Below are 16679 nucleotides of genomic sequence, written 5' to 3'. Positions count from 1 at the left end.
TACTTACATTCTCTCCAGCCCTCTCCCCCTCTCCTTCCTTTATTCACCCTTCCCCCTTACTTTATCTCCCTGCCACCTCTCTCCCTGTGCTTTCGTTCTTTATTCGTTTTCCCTCTTTCTCATTCCAAGTTGTTCTCTCCCTTACCTCCCTTCCGTTGAGCTTCCTTTCCCTCCCTCTTACACATTACTTCCTTCTTCCTTTCTCCCCCTCTCTCCACCCTTCCCTCCTCTATTCCATCTGTATCTAGGGCTTTTCTCTCCTTTCATAATAACTTGACAATTTTCTTCCCCTTAACTATTCCACGTACCCTATCCTTGTTTTTTCATGTTTTTTTTTTCCTCTGGTGTCTTTTTATTTTCTTTATCATCGTCGTTTTCATTATTGTCTTCTTGTATGGTCCTGACTCTCCTGTTTCTTATTTTCGTTTTTTATCTTCATAATGTGTTGTCTGTCATTCATTTTTATCACGCTTGGATTCATTGTTTCTTTCCTTTTTACATTTTTCTTTTTTTATTCACTTTTTTTCTTCCTTTTTTATTTTTCTCGTATGTACTGTTAATATTTCGAATGTGTTGTCTATCCTTCACTCTCTACTCAGATTCATTGCCTCTTCCTCTCCTCTCTCGCATATATATATCCACGTATCTTTAAATGCTAACCCGTCTTGTTTTCATTTAAGACCGTACTATGTCATATTAGGTCACTCGGTCGCTGATTTTCTTCTTCGGTATGGCAGGAGAGACTTTTCTGTATACATATCAACACTTAAAAGTACCCCGGAGGTTTTCTTCGTTATAGGAAATCACAAAGGCGGTTTTAGTTTGCATGGGATTTGATAGAGAGTAATTGTATTAGATGCTTTTCTAGGGTTCAATAATTCGTGAATGACTAACTGGCTTAATTAGATAGTTTTTTATTACTTTTTTTCGTACTCTCTCTCTCTCTCTCTCTCTCTCTCTCTCTCTCTCTCTCTCTCTCTCTCTCTCTCTCTCTCTCTCTCTCTCTCTCTCTCTCTCTCTCTCTCTCTCTCTCTCTCTCTCTCTCTCTCTCTCTCTCTCTCTCTCTCTCTCTCTCTCTCTCTCTCTCTCATTCCCCCTTCGGATTCAATATTTATTTAACGTATTTCCTTTTTCCGATAATGTTTTAATTTCTATTCATTTGTCGAGTGTGTGTGTGTGTGTGTGTGTTTGTGTGTCTGTGTGTGTGTGTGTGTGTGTGTGTGTGTGTGTGTGTGTGTGTCCGTGGTTCAGTCTGAGAGATGGTATTCCTCTTTTTCCTTTCACTTTCTTCCCGGAGTGTTGTTGATTAAGACACGCTGGCCATTGCCTTTCCCCTTGAACTACCAAATTGTCTCCTCTTCCCCTGTTTACCTGGCAAGACTCACGCCATTGTGGCCAGGTGGACGCACTGATAAAGACATCCATTATACACTTAAGCCCTATTACTTAAGATTACCCTAAGCTAAGAATGAATTTATAAACACCCCCTTGAATTGGATCAGTGGTCTTGCATTATTGATAAAGACTTAATTATAGACTCAAGCCAAATAACTTCAGACTAACGTAAGCTCAGAATAAACTTATGCAGACCAACCCCTTCAATTAGTTAAGTATTCATGTAGCATATCAGGGAATCATGGTTTTGTGTGTGTGTTGGTTCATGAGTGTAAGGGTTAAGGGACCAGGCCGCGGAGGGGAGGCGAGGGGGAGAGGCTGAAGTCGCCCCCCTTGGAGTGACGTAAAGCCTTCTCCCCTTAGCTGTCTCCTCTTCGTCGGCGTGTAACATTCTCGATTCTCTTCCCATTTATTTATCCCGTCCTCCATGTTCTTTTCCGTTCGTAGGAGGAGGTATGGAATGATGATAGCGGTGGCAAGGTAAAGATTGATGTGTGTTCCTTTCCCGTTGTCTGTTCGTTTTGGTGTCCCGTGTTTGCCCCCTCCTTCCCTTTTGCCCATATACATAACCCCATGGAGGTAGAATTGGTGGAGTCGGCACGGCCCGCTAATCCCATTCATTGAGGTGAAGCCGACGAACTGTCTAATTTACAGCCAAAAGATGGGGGTGAGCGAGCCTGGCCGAGCCCATTAAGAGGGAGCCTGACAACACCTAACACCTGACCGTAAAAATGACAGCTCGCGCGGATTCACTTAATTGGGCTGATGTCGACTCCACCAATTCTACCTCCATGCATAACCCCCTCCATATGTCCCTAAATCATCTTCCCTAACTCCCTCTCCCTTGTTTCGTAGTCCTCCATCCATCCTCTATCCCCAACTTCCCTTATTCCCTCTTTCTCCTAATATCCCTAACCTCCTCCTCCTTTCGTTTCCATATTTCTAACTATCGCTCCTTTCTCCTGTTACCCCCCCTCCATATGTCTTTAAATCATCTTCCCTAACTCCCTCTCCCTTCTTTCGTAGTCCCATATCTATTCTATATCCCCAACTTCCCTTATTCCCTCTTTCTCCTAATATCCCTAACCTCCTCCTCCTTTCGTTTCCATATGTCTAACTATCGCTCCTTTCTCCTGTTACCCCTCTCCTCTCCTCCTTTCTTCATCCCTTGCATTTATCCCATTCTTCATTTCCCTATTTCTTTTCTCCGTTCTTCCTATATCCCTAACTCGTCATACCTAGCTCCCTCATCCTTTCTTCTAATATCTCTAAATCCCATTCCCCCTGCTCCATATCCCTTGCTTCTTTTTTACCTTTCTCCTCATATCCCTTCTAACCTACCTCTTCCCAGGTCCCTAACTCCCTTCCCCTTTACTTGTTTGTGCTTCATCCCCGTTTTTCTCCTCCATCTCAGAACTCCTTTCCTTTTTTCCCCGTATATCTTAACTTCCTTCCCCTTCTTAACTTTTTTTCTCTACTCTTCCAATCTCCTCCTCCTTACTCGTCATATCAACAGCCCCCTTTCTTTTCCTTTTGCTCCCCCTCACTCCTCGTCTGCTCTCCGTCCAGTCGCCGTCCCTTGGCCCTCATTCCCACTAATCTCGCCTTCCTGCTCGCGTGTCCTCGCCACTAACCTTCATCGCTCCCCAGACGCCTTTTAGTCACTACTCTTAATCCCTTCCTGTTGTGAGCCGCCCTCTGGAACCCTTGCTCTGGATCGACTTTCAGGAGGAGTCTCTGCCCTACTTTTACTTTTTCGAGTGATAATAATCTTCAAAACAGTTAATTATGATGATTTGCTCTTTATCTACTCTCCCTGGGTATGTTGTTGCTGATTCCATTCTTGATTTAGGCCTTCGACATTCAGACAAGTTCATTTTTACTTACAATAACCTTTTGGAGTATTATCAGTCAGGCTAATAAAGGGCTAGTGTCTCTTTATATACTTTTCTCTCAGCTTTAAATGATGGATTTTTTCTTACTTTAATCCTTTAGCATCCTAGAAGAGAATTCATCTTACTTCCCTTTGTTTCTTGCGGGGATAATAATCTTGAAAATAAAGTAACATTGTCTCTCGTCCTTTTCTTTTTCTTTCATTTCATATTAACACTAAAGAGACCCAGTATTCCAATCACGTTAGCTTCGAGAATAACCTCCTCCCCCTCCCCAGACGCCTTTTAGTCACTACTCTTAATCCCTTCCTGTTGTGAGCCACGTATAAGCGTATAAGATCGGCCAATCCATCAGAAAACCACGCCCCTTTTCCAACTCGGCTGCATATTATTGTTGGATATCTAGAAGGCTTCAGTCATAGTGCCGGATGCTGGGATGGTGTGGTGGTGGCTCAGTTTCGATGTTAACGTGAATAGGGTTTAGTTCGATGTTAACGTAAATAGGGTTTAGTTTTCCCCTCACTCTTCGTTGTCACTCCTCTTTTCCTTTACCTCATCCTCACCTTATTGTCTCGTTCTTTATACTCTCCAATTGCTACCTCATATCCCTTACCCCATACGAACCAGGCTGTGTGTCCCCTCCTCTTCCTCTTCCTTCCTCATCCTCTGTTATGTTTTGCCTCCATTCTCCTTTCCTGCAACCCCATCACCCCCTTACTCCCCCTGATTGTTATCCTTCCCCAACTCCTCCTCACCCCAGTTCGCTCCCCATCCATGCCCAAACTAACTAACAAATATGCTGGAATGGTTCCTAATTAAAACTCCCGGAATCACTTCTTTCCGTAAAATAACTTGCATACTTCAAGTTCTGAGAATACACTGTAATAAATGCAACTGCCAGTGTTTCTTAATGTGTGTATTCGTGTGTGCATTTGTCTGTTTGGTGTATGCAAGAGTGTAATTACGTGCACCTTTACCTGTCGTGTGCGTGTGTGTGTGTGTGTTGTCTCTGTTTGTTTGTTTGTTTGTGTGTTGGTGCGAATGCATGATGACAAAATGTTCTGCAGGATAAGTTTCTTGATTCCATGAGTATTGATTGTGTTGTCTTGTTTGTTTATGTTTATTGTGTTTGTTTGTGTGTGTGTGTGTGTGTGTGTGTGTGTGTGTGTGTGTGTGTGTGTGTGTGTGTGTGTGTGTGTGTGTGTGTGTTTACTTGTCACGGAAGAACCTGCCAGAATAGAATGATGCAACTTAATGTGTGTGTGTGTGTGTGTGTGTGTGTGTGTGTGTGTGTGTGTGTGTGTGTGTGTTGAAGCTCACTCCTTTCCTTACACGAACCAAAAAAAAAAGTTAGACCTTGTTAACGAAGCGCAGCAGTAGCGGTTGTCCCTTCTTCAGACGCTCTTGCTGTTGATGTTGTGATGTTGTCCCTGTTTGTGTTGCACGCCGATGATGATGCCTCTACTGTGGAAGGCGAAGTTAGTAGCAGGAAAAAGAAAACGCTAAACAAAAAAACTCATAAACACCCAACGCCCAACATGTATGACTCATTGTACACACACACAAGCACGGGTTTTATTTTTTCGCATTCAAAAAGTGTAATTCTTCCGCGCGACGCACTCCACAAGTCCAACAGAGGCGCTCGAGCTTGGCAGGAAGTTCTCCCATTTTGCGCCAAGTCGAGAGTGTGTGAAGCAGGGGGTGTGCGGCCCTTCACCACCACAGCCTCGGCGGGGGCGCTAAAAACAGGCTGGGTGGAGAGAGAAAGAAAGAAAGAAAGAAAGAAAGAAAGAAAGAGTGAGTGAGAGAAAGAACGGACTAAAAGAGGGAAGGCCAGTAAGAGTCGTTCAGACAGACAGACAGGAACAGACAGACAGACAGACGATCAGTTAGAAAAAAACGATAGAGACGAACAGACGAATAGACCGAAAGCCAGAAAGAGACATACATACATACATACATACATACATACATACATACATGCAGATAGGTAGACAGACAGACAGACAAACAACCAATTGAGAGGAAAAAAGATTCAAGAACTCAATCAAAACACGGTCCTCTCAAAATAGATGTTGGCCTTTGAGTTACAGCGGAAGGCTTGCTCACCTTGACATTGAGCTCAGGTTCATAGCGCTGGTCCCTTCGTGGTGGTAAATTGACCTCTTCCTTCAGCCTTCCTTCACTCCTTCGCTACCCCTCAGCCAGTCCTCAACGCTCTCATTCCCTCCCGTCTATAGTTCCGTCTCTTTCTTCACTCTTTCCCGTTACACACAACTCATTAGTCAGTCTTCAACGTTCATACGCCCTCCCTTTTAATGCCTTCTCTTCCTCCACTCCTTCCCGCCATACACTACTTATCAGTCAGTCCTCAGCGCTCTCATTCTTTCCCTCTCCGTTCCTTCTCTTCCTTCACTCCTTGCCGCATGCTACCCATCACTCTTGTCAGTCCACAACGCTCTCATTCATTTCCTTCTAGTTCCCTCTCTTCCTTCACTCTTTTCTGCCGTATGCTATCCCTCATTCCTTCCCTCTGTTCCTTCTCCTCCTCCTCCATTCCTTCCCTCTCTGTTCCTACTCTACTCCATTCCTTTCCTCTCCTCTCCCAAGCCACCAATCCATCTTCATCACTTTCCCAACGCACCTGTCATATCTGTTTTTCTCTCGTTAGTGTGAATCGCTTTTCCCTCCCATCCAACGCCTGAAAAAATTGCCCATCTCGAGGAAAACGTAAGAAGGTGCAATCGCGAGAAACTGTTCGGCCGAAGAGTTTACGCGAATCCTTGACAAGTTTCGGGGTTTTATGGGTGATATTTGTCATCCGTGAAATTTAGTCTCCGTCCTCGACCTCTCGGCAAAGTTGGAATGAAAGATATAGCTTTATCAGCCCTATAAAATGCCTCTTATCTTCTGCCTCTCTGGCGTCGCGATCTTAAAACGCAGTTGATAATTTGAAGTAATTTTCAGTAAATCTCACACTTAAGGACTAAGTGAAAAAGTGAAATGAGCGGGTTTGTGAGAGGCGAAAGGTTAAGTCCCATCCACGGTGAAGGTCGACACAAAGAGGAAAATTGACTTGTGAAATAAAAAAGCAATAAATGGAAGCAAATCAGTGCATACTTTAGAGTCTTTGGAAAGAAAAGGAAGATTCAATACGTAATAAATCGTGGTCAAGGTCACAGGCCATGTAAACAAGCATATAAATGAGAAAACTTGGAAGAGATGATTTGTAAGAAGTGGAAAGTCAGCCAGCGAGGGAAACACATATAACCCTTAGCAGGGAAGTGGTCGCCAAGTTTAGCCATGCCGTCGGCGGGGCGTGGCTGTGGTGGAGGGAAGACAAGGACAGGGACAGGGAGACGAGACGTGACCTGCTCCTGTTACTTGGTGACAATGATAGGGCGAACTGTGACGAATGAAGTGATGTTATTGTCGGCTCGTTTTCTTTGCCATCACGCTCCGTGGGTGTGGAGAATGCGCGTCGGTTTTAGTTGGTCTATTGTTCAAGACGAAATAAAATTGAATAAATATTTCATCCAGTCATCTTACATTCATAATTAATAAACCATCATGCATAAACAATATATCAATCATACATATTAACTAACTAACATGACACAGTTCATCGGAGGAGGGGTCGTGGCTCATGATAAGGCGTAGGGAGCAGGGGCTGGTGAGGGCAAGAGACTAGCCTCTGCCGGCAGTTTCAGGAAATATATATTTTTACCATTTCAAACATATAAAACAAGTAGAAAGATTCTTTGGAGACCGAAAAACGTTATCGTGTATTTTACGACGAAAATGGAAGGAAATACGGAATGATGGGACGGCAGGAAAATTATTGTCTGAAATTGCCGTACTTGTACGTCCGTTGCCCCCGGCGGTGCGATGGACCTTAAACAACGACGGCAGAGAGTGAATCGGCGTGTGTGTCTTTGGAGGGAGGGAGTAATATTGTATTATATTATCTATATTACATTATACATTATATATATATATATATATATATATATATATATATATATATATATATATATATATATATATATATATATATATATATATATATATATATATATATATATATATATATATATATATATATATATATATATATATATATATATATATATATATATATATATATATATATATATATATATATATATATATATATATATATATATATATATATATATATATATATATATATATATATATATATATATATATATATATATATATATATATATATATATAATATTATATGGACTCACTCACGCACGCGCACGCACTAGTACACACACACACACACACACACACACACACACACACACACACTGCTTAATATGTGCATACATGCATCGCTTGTAAAGTGGATTGTCGGGAAAAAAATGGCCAGAGAAAAGATTAATGGTTTACAGCTGGGAAAGAGTTTTCACATAACTGAAAAAGAACTTAGAGTGAGCTTGAAGAACGCTAGACTCAGCCATTAGATTGCGGGCTCCCCATGGCGCTGCCCTGGCCGTGCCCTGCCCCGCCGCGCACCGCCTGCAGGTCCGCCGCGTGGTTACCTGCTCGTACTGCTGGCAGCGGTTGCTAGCAGCTCGTCTTCGGTCCATGGTAGGACGTCGTTCTCCGTAACAGCAGCTGGTTGCCCTGTGTACTGAGGAGCGAACCGTCACGATGTAATTTGGTTGTATTCATTTATTCGTACGGCTTCCAATTAGTACTAACATCAAGGGAAAGAAACTACCGTAGCTTTGTGATTTGAGGTTTGAGAGTAAACAAACTTATTTGACAATATTTAAATTTCATACAAAGCCCATTTTCCTATTTTTGTCCTTGTCATTGGCGCAAACTGAAATGGTGCGTACCTGTTGGCGAACATCCTCTACCTGTTGACATGATGCAAGAGGCTCAAGGTTTTTAATCCACGAGTCATTATCCCGTATCATTCTTACATGTACATCTTTATACTGACCTTCTCATTCAGTTAGTCACAGATACACGAATGTCCAACACGAGCATGTCTGTTCACTACCAAGACATCAGGACTAAAAGCCTTTCCTCACGCCTAAAGTGATACACTCCTCGCCGCCGCCCACACTGTACTTGCCCCACATATCGACGCGCGGCAATACTCGCGTTTCTGATGCCGTCATATTCTAATTACCGCGTGACAAGTGTAAATGAGTTACAAAGTGCTGAGTGACGGGTGAGGGGAACGGATCGCAGTTTGCATATGTGTCTCGGTCTGGTCCGCTCGGGTAGTATGTATCTGTGGCTGTCTGTTTCATCCATGTATTCGTGGTGGGCAAGCATCTCCGTCTGGCCTTTCCTCTCTTTTCTCTCCTCTCCACCTTCTCCCTCGCCCCCATACATGAGTGGTGGGCAGGTGGAGAGAGGCAAGTATCTCCATCTGCCCTTTTCTCTCTCTCTCCTCTCCACCCTCCTCCTCTTTCCCCCGGTCTCCATACATGAGTGGGGGCAGCAGGCAGGTGGTAAGCAGGTGGAGGTAGGCGGGCAGGGTGTCAGCAGGCAACAGAAGCAGTCCTCACCTACACTCACTATTAAAATATACGTAAAAGTCACCCCGGAGTGGCAGAGCAGCTTTAATATGAACCTGCAGAGGCGGAGTGAGGCTCGGGAGTGGTGGCGGCGGCGGCGGCGGCGGTGATGGTGGTGGTGGTGGTAGTGGAGATTATAGTGGCGGCGGACTGAGGATGGCTGCAGTAAGGAAAATGTCCGACTCTACTGTAAGGGAGGTAATGATTGTGATCTGTGGTGATGAGGGTGTCAGAAGGGGCGGTGATGGTGATAGTAACGTGATGAGAACCGCACCTCATGGCCGGCCTGCTGGTGGTGGTGGTGGTGGTGGTGGTGGGGAAGGCTTTAAGGTCTTGATAGTGGAGCTGGTGGTGAAAGCTTAGTGGAGGGGATGATGGAGGCTGAGGTTGCGACGTTAGTAGCGGTACTGGTGGTGGTGGTGATGATAGGGGTGGTGTTGGCGGTGAAGGCCTTGTATTAGTGATGATAGAGTTGATAGCGGTGGTGGTTGCAATGTTAGTAATGGTACGAGCTTAGTGGCGGGTGTGATGGAGGTGTGGTGGTGTTGCGGTGTTAATAGTGTTGTTGGTGATGAAAATGATAGTGGTGGTGTTGGTGGTGGTGAGTCCTGAGAGGTGATTGCGGTGTTGGTAATGGTTAGAGCTTGGTGGTGGCGTAGGTCGTGATGGAGATGTGAGGTGGTGTTGCGGTGTTAGTAGTGTTGTAGGTGATGATGAAGATGATAGTGGTGGTGTTGGTGGTGGTGAGTCCTGAGAAGTGATTGCGGTGTTGGTAATGGTTAGAGCTTGGTGGTCGTGATGGAGGTGTGAGGTGGTGTTGCGGTGCTGGCAGGTGTGCTGAGGGTGGTGGGAGCCTCGAGTTCTTATGGTGGTGGTAATGAGGCCAGGGCTGTGCAGGTGGCGGGGTAGCTCCTCACCTCCCCGCGGCGCCGTGACGCACGAGGTACTGGCGGCCGTGGCGACACCCCGTGAGGCGGAGGCATTGATAGTCTACGTATTGAAAAGGAAAATCATTCTGTACCATGACGTGGGTATAAAAGGTTTCGTTCCTACACTAATGACGTAAAGCAAGGTCATGACTATTGATTTGAATGATTTGTTTTTATTAGGCTTAGAATATATAACTAAGACAGCGCTTCATTACTTTGAGACGTAAGAAAGACTTGATAGATAACGATTTGGGGATTCAGTGTTGAAGTGGTTCGATTCTACATGAAAATTAATCTTGTAAATTCTCAAAACCAGACATTCTTTGTATCGAAAGTAACTTTGTAGTAAAAGTTGTTTCATTACTTGATTGCACTGACTAAGTAAATGAAGAAAAATAAGCTTACTAATGATGATAATCACAATAGTGAAAATAGTAAGAATTATAACAACAATAATAATAGTAGTAGTAATAATAATAATTGCTATCTAAAATCCGGTTTGATATCTAGCGGTAACAATAACCTAAAATCCTATATATAAAGCAGCAAAGTAAAGCTAATTGAGACGCCTTAATGTGCTAGATTGATTCTGTGGCTTCTGAAAACAGACGGACAGACAGACAGACGGTCACGGGGGCACAGGGCCAAGGCAATTCCCTGACGTAGCCGGAGCCCCAACAACACCCGGCCCTTGAGGTGGCGAGAAACTAGGGGGGCAAACGGGCTGCCTGCTCCCCCCATTACCCACTCCCATCCCTCTCACTCCCCCCCCCACCCCTTCCTCGTTGTCGTGTTCCTCATCCTTACTCCCGACGAACACGTCCGCCCTGAGTATTTTGCCGTCGTGAATGTCTTTCCGATTCTTTTACTTCCTCCTCCTGACAGTTACTCACTTCCTCTGGGCCTCCTGTATCTATTTTAATGGCGCCGGGTCGTCTGCGTTTGTTCCTGCTGTGTGTGTTTGTAGGGGGGGCGGGGCGGGGTTCAGTGTGCTCCCTTCGTTCTTCGCGCGGTTTCAGGATTAGTTTAGACTCTGATTTCGTAGAGTTCAAGATACGCACTCATTGATTTTCGTAAGTTAGTGAACTAGGCAAACGATCCTGTGGTTTGTAGTTCTTGTAGTTCGCTCAGATATTAATTTGGGTGCCTCGCGTGACGTCCGAGGCCGCTGGTGCCCCCCCCTTCCCCCCCCACCCCGCCACCATTGTCATGCCTCCAGCGCCGCCGCCGCCGCCGCCGCACTTTTCCTCCCACGCCGTCATTTGCAGTTAGTTTCGAAAAGTTTTTTTTTTTTTTACGAGTTCGAACGAAGTGAGTTTCGAGAGAAGGAAGAGATCGGCGAGAAGGGCGAGGGAAGGGAAGGGAAGGGGAGGGAAGGCGTGAATCCGTGCGCGTCTAGCGGTTGGGAATGACGAAGCAGCGCCATCTGTCGGCCGCCTGGCACTGAACACTAGGTCGGTATTGTAAGACACCTTCGCTTCTCACATCAGCTATTTCTAAAGGTCAAAGAGGGGGTCAGTCGGGTCCTAATGAGTGTTTCTTCAGGTTCATGGTACAGAAGAGGGGTCAATCTACCACCAGGGTCATAAAACTATCCCTGGAAATGCCCACAACTGCTACGAAAGCCTTGTCAAATATGTGTGCTTGGGCGACGAAGTGTCTTATCATACAACCCAGGTCCGTATTCTTAAACATTTCGGCGTCCAAGCACACACACATTTGACAAGGCTTCCGCAGAGGCTGTGGGCATTTCCATGGGTAGTTTCATGACCCTGGCGGTAGTATGATGAAGCTTCTGTATTTCGAACATTAAAAAAAAACTCATGAGAACGCGATTCATCTCCTTTTCGGCCTTCGGAAATTGTTGATGTGAGAGGGGAAGCGTCTTTGGGCCGTATTACTAAACATTTCGTCTCCCAAGTTCACATATTTGACAAGGCTTTCATAAGAGTTCTGCGCGTTGACAGGGGTGGTTTTATGACCCCAGTGTTAGTTTGACCCTTCTTCTGTACCATGAACCTAAAGAAACACTCATTAGAACCTGATTGGTCCCCTCTTTGACCTTTAGAATTAGTTGATGTGAGAAGCGAAAGTGTCTCAGATTACCAACCTTAGGATACCGGCCAATGTACCAGCTGGTGGGCGTTGGCCTGTCCCTCGCTTGCCCCTGTGGCGAAATGCATATTCTCTTTGTAAGTGTGTATGTATATGTATATGTACTAGCGTTTTTTTGTTGTTGCTTTTCTTTTGTTTTATTGACCTTGAGTTGTCTCCCTTGCTGTAAAAAAAATGAATATGTGTCTGGTTTATTATTTACTTATTTATTGATTCATTTATTTATTTACGTTTTTTTAAGAGAAAAAAGACCCCGCAAAATTTCAAGAACAAATTAGTGACTGGAGGCGCGCATCGAAGGTCCTCCGTTAAGCGCCACTCCGGGAAGGCGCAATTTTTCACCCTGATTGGAACGGAAAATAATATCCTTACTCATCTTCTTTTTCGCGGCTTTACGTCGGGTATCCGCATTTTATCGTTCCTGTTACGATGTATAGCTTTTCTTGGCTTCCTTATTTTCGGATGATAAAAGCCGCAAATATGTCAAATTTTCGAAGTAAATTGCCAATTGATGTATTTCATGGGCGACGGCGGCCTCCTATTATGCTTGAGGTCATATTTTCGTCCGTCTGCCGTCATATATTGGCTCGTCGATCACAAAGTCAGGGTCGCCGCTCTCCCGGGGCTTCCCAATGCACCGAAAATATTGGTCGCCTTTTCCTACACACATTCCTCCCATTATTTCAAGTAGATACTTTTACCAACTACCAAAAGTATGTCGTTTGGCGTAGTAGTATGTTATAAATCATTGTTTAGCCACTTTGTATTACGGAGCGCTGAATGCATACCCAAATTGATCAACCAGTCCATACTCTTTGTTGTGGGCAGATTAGTCAGGCAAAATTCTGTTATTTATGATAATGTGCCGTATACCTCCTTCTGTAACTGCTTCATACCGTTGTCTGTCATACTGTGGAGCAGCTGATGATGTCTTTTTAGCAAGGTGAAGCGCCATGTCGTTCCAATTTACTCTTTGAAGGCCTTGCTTGTGTTTCTGTGCAACGTTTAACACTGAATGAAGTTGGCTGCTGATAAAAGAGCTAAATGATTGGCAACTACATAAATTAAGTCTCTCCCTTTTTCTTATACTGATAAACGGCTTAAACAATGCAAAGGATGATGGAAGGTAGGAAATAGGGTGTTGCAAGGTCGATCGTGCCTCTGCCTCCCGCGAAAGCCGAGTCCCTTGTGCAGCGGTAAAGGCGGGAGGGTAGAACGTACAGCGTCTTGAGCTTACCTTCACGGTTAAGCTCGGCCCCTCCCTCGAGTCGGCAGTCACAGGAGCCGGCCGGTGCTTGGAGAGGCTGCCGGGATTATGCATTAGTTTGATCTGCATTGACCGTACCAATTACCTCCTGTGAGTGATGCCAACTACAATACATGGAATTCTTTATCTTTACTTGAGGAGAACGTTATAAAAAGGCCTCATTACATACACAAGACATAATGAAAAAAAGCATACTTGAGAATGGAAGATTTATGGATGTTACTTTTTTATTCAGTATTTCCTAGTCATGTTAGTTTAATTTGTGGACTCTTAATTTGTGTGTTACTTTACTTTAAGACCAAGAAATGTTTGTTCCTCTTCGTTTTTTTTATTTTTTATTGGTAGTTTTGGGCAGGTTTCTGGGTGTTTTTTATTTTTTTTTTATTATAACCTGCAACTTTTTTTACACATCTAAATTATCTTTTTTGAACCTTGATTCGTAGAGTTTCTTTTCACAACCGAGGAATGTTTGTCCATCTGCATTTTCTCTTGATGGTTTGTGTTGTGTGTTTTGATGTCGATTTCGATTGTGCACACACTTCAAAAATGCTTGTTAATGAGACTCCAATCACCACGTTAAGATGTTATGAGACGACTGTAAAATAATCTGAGTGAGCAGTCTACTAAATACCTTGATGGATGCTCTTAATGATACTGCTTATGTTTTTCCCTTCCTCCCTTTCTCCCTTTTCTTGCCCTTCCCTTTCCTTCCACACTGTCCCCCATTTCTACTCTTTCCTTCATCTATTTTTCTTTCCTTCCTTTCCTCCTTTTCCTTCCTCCCTTTCTTCTTTTCCTTCCTTCTTAATAACGATACTGCCTCGTTTTCCCCTTCCTCCCTCTCTCCCTCTTCTTCCCCTTCCCCTTTCCTTTCACACTATCCCCCATTTCTATTCTCTTTCCTTCATCCATTTTTCTTTCCTTCCTCTCCTCCTTTTCCTTCATCCCTTTCTTCTTTTCCTTCCTTCCTTCACTCCCTCTCTCACTTCTCTTTGATACTTCTTTTTTATACCAAGCTATCTGTTGTTTATGTTTGTATTTGGTGTTTTCTGATATATTTGTATTGTAGTTTTCAATACCAAGTTCATTGCTACTGAATACCCTTCCTCTGTGTTGTTCAGTGGGCCGGGACTCATTGATAACGGGTCACATGCTCGCCGCTACCCAACAATAGATTCGAGCTCATTATATTGCTGTCTTTAATATCATTGGGTCAGTTAGTTAGTTGGTGAGTCACATATTTCTTCAGTTAATTAGGTAGTTGGTTAGGCATTCAAATAGTTCTTCAGTTAATTAATTAGTTAGTCATGCAGGTGTTTCTCATTCTCCTCCTCCTCTCCTCCTTCTCCATCCCTAATTGTTCTTGTTTTCTTCTTCAATATATTTTTTTTCTATATTTTGATTCCTTCTTATTAATTCTCTCCTCCTCCTCCTCCTCCTTATTTTCTTCTTCAGTGTCTTTTCTCTTTCTCTATTACTTAGTTTACAGATCAAATAGAAAGTACAACACGCTTAACATTAAATCGTTGAAACTTGTCCCAACACAGAAGCAAATATGAGGCTGAAAAAAAAAAAAAAAAAAAATCTTTACACAAAACACAGAATCACGGTAAACTTCTAAATCGAACAGTAGCAAGTATTTTGAAGTGTTACTTTGTCCACATATATCGCTTATTATTATTTTAGTGTTGGTATTGACTCATGTAAGTAACTCCAGCCTGGTCACTAGCCTTGTTCTTATTGCGATAGAATGTAACTTCTTTAGCTGCCCAATTTGATGCCATTGATAGCCGTGTAATGTTTTTGTCACATTTTGTTTCATTAAATATTAGTACTTACAAGTAATCAGGCAGTCCCGCTTTGGTCCATTTTACGAGGAAATTTAATAACTTCTTTCTTCTTTCATTCTCTTTATTTCTCTGGTTACGTATAAATTTTATCACTCTGTTTTATTCTTTATTTTGATACAGCGTTACTTCTTCAAATACCAATGAAATATTAAGTCATTTTAACTCTTTTCCGGTAACGCACAAATATCATCACTTTTTATACAACTCCCTGTCTTCAAAAACTTACCAGATATTCAGTGTTTCATCCACCCATGTATTAACTGTATTCTCTTTATCTCCTCCACAGAGTAACCACGTCCACCGCACCTCCTACAGGATAAAGGCCTTCAGTCACGTCTTCACCGTCGATCTCCAGCTGAACACGTAAGTCGATGGCCCTTTCTTTCTTCTTGTCCGTGCCGCCGCCGATGCCGTCTCGCGGGGCTGGCTCACTGGGCGGGAAACTTTATCGAAGTGTGTCGGCCCGCAGCTCCCGTGCCATTAAGAGGCGACAAAAACCTCCTCTTTTTGCCCCGTGACAGGTCCAGTTAGCAGTTTTACGAGGTGGCTGTCGAGTCATAAAAGTGTATTAACTTGGCGGAGTTTTGTGCTTCTTTCCTCTCAGACCCCGTGACGCGCCATTGGTCCGCGTCCTGCTGGCCCGCCCACTCGATAGCTCCTGCAACACACCATATTAATTACTAGGCCTCAACGCTACCTGAGATTAGTGTTCGGTGCGTTGCGGGAAGGTGTATGTCTTAGGGTTAGTGTGTGAGGGTGTGTTTAGGGTACCGACTGTGTTACTGATGACTAGAATATGTTGGTTAGGGTGTGTTGGTATACTGTGTGTGTGTGTGTGTGTGTGTGTGTGTGTGTGTGTGTGTGTGTGTGTGTGTGTGTGTCGCGTCCTTTTCCCCAGAATCGTCGGAAAACTCTTGAAGTAAATTGTTTGACAGTTTTAGTTCATTATTTCATTTTTGGCCGCCGGGAAGCACTCAGGAAGGGGTGCAGGGGGGAGGGGTGGCGGCTCCTCAAGGGTTCTCTCTCCCCTTTAACCCCCCATCTTCCTCTTCTTTAACTCCTCCCCCCCTACCCCCCAGTCCTCTCCTTTAACTCCTCTTCTCCCCACCCCTCCTCTTCTGTAAACCCTCTTCTCCCCACCCCTCCTCTTCTGAAACCCCTCTTCTTCTTTAACTCCTCTTCTTCCCCCTTCTCTTTCTTAACCCCTCTTTCTCCCCCTCTCCTCTTCTTAAAACCCCTCCCCCTCTCCTTCTTTAACCCCACTTCTCCACCCCCTCCTCTTCTCTAAAACCTTCCCCCGCCCCTCCCGTCCCCCCCCTTGCCACTGGTGCCGGTCAATGGTCTACACTCAGAAAAGAATTGCGTTATTTTTTTTTCCTTCTCTCCCAAAAGTCAAGATGTGCCAAACAAGGGCCATATTTTTTTCCACTTTTTTATTTTATTTTTATTTCAAGGTATGGGTTTTTTTTTTTTTTTTTTTTTTTTTACAATTTAATCTGTACTTCAAGTTTCGTTATAAAAAACATCGTTGCAGTTTTCTTTCCAGTTCACTAATTTCGGGGTTTCCATATATGCGATAGATTTTCCTATTCATATTATTTTTTTCCCTGCAGTGTTTTTCTTTTATTTCTGGTCTTTTTTTTCTGTGTTTCGGACCGAAG

The 16679-nt window shown here is 43.8% G+C and overlaps 1 protein-coding gene across 1 annotated transcript in view; it reads left to right on the top strand.

Moving 5' to 3' along the window:
* LOC126980992 (disintegrin and metalloproteinase domain-containing protein 11-like) overlaps window positions 1-16679 on the top strand; it is a 274102-nt gene that overhangs the window by 68364 nt on the left and 189059 nt on the right. The window contains exons 3-4 of the mRNA XM_050831531.1: window positions 1843-1875; window positions 15305-15381. Of these exons, the coding sequence (XP_050687488.1) occupies window positions 1843-1875; window positions 15305-15381 (110 nt within the window). The remainder of the gene's footprint in view (window positions 1-1842; window positions 1876-15304; window positions 15382-16679) is intronic.

Source organism: Eriocheir sinensis, chromosome 46 (genome assembly GCF_024679095.1).
Source record: "Eriocheir sinensis breed Jianghai 21 chromosome 46, ASM2467909v1, whole genome shotgun sequence".
Taxonomy (NCBI): domain Eukaryota; kingdom Metazoa; phylum Arthropoda; class Malacostraca; order Decapoda; family Varunidae; genus Eriocheir; species Eriocheir sinensis.
The sequence above is the reverse complement of the archived record's forward strand: the minus strand, read 5'-3'. Positions and strand labels throughout refer to the sequence as shown.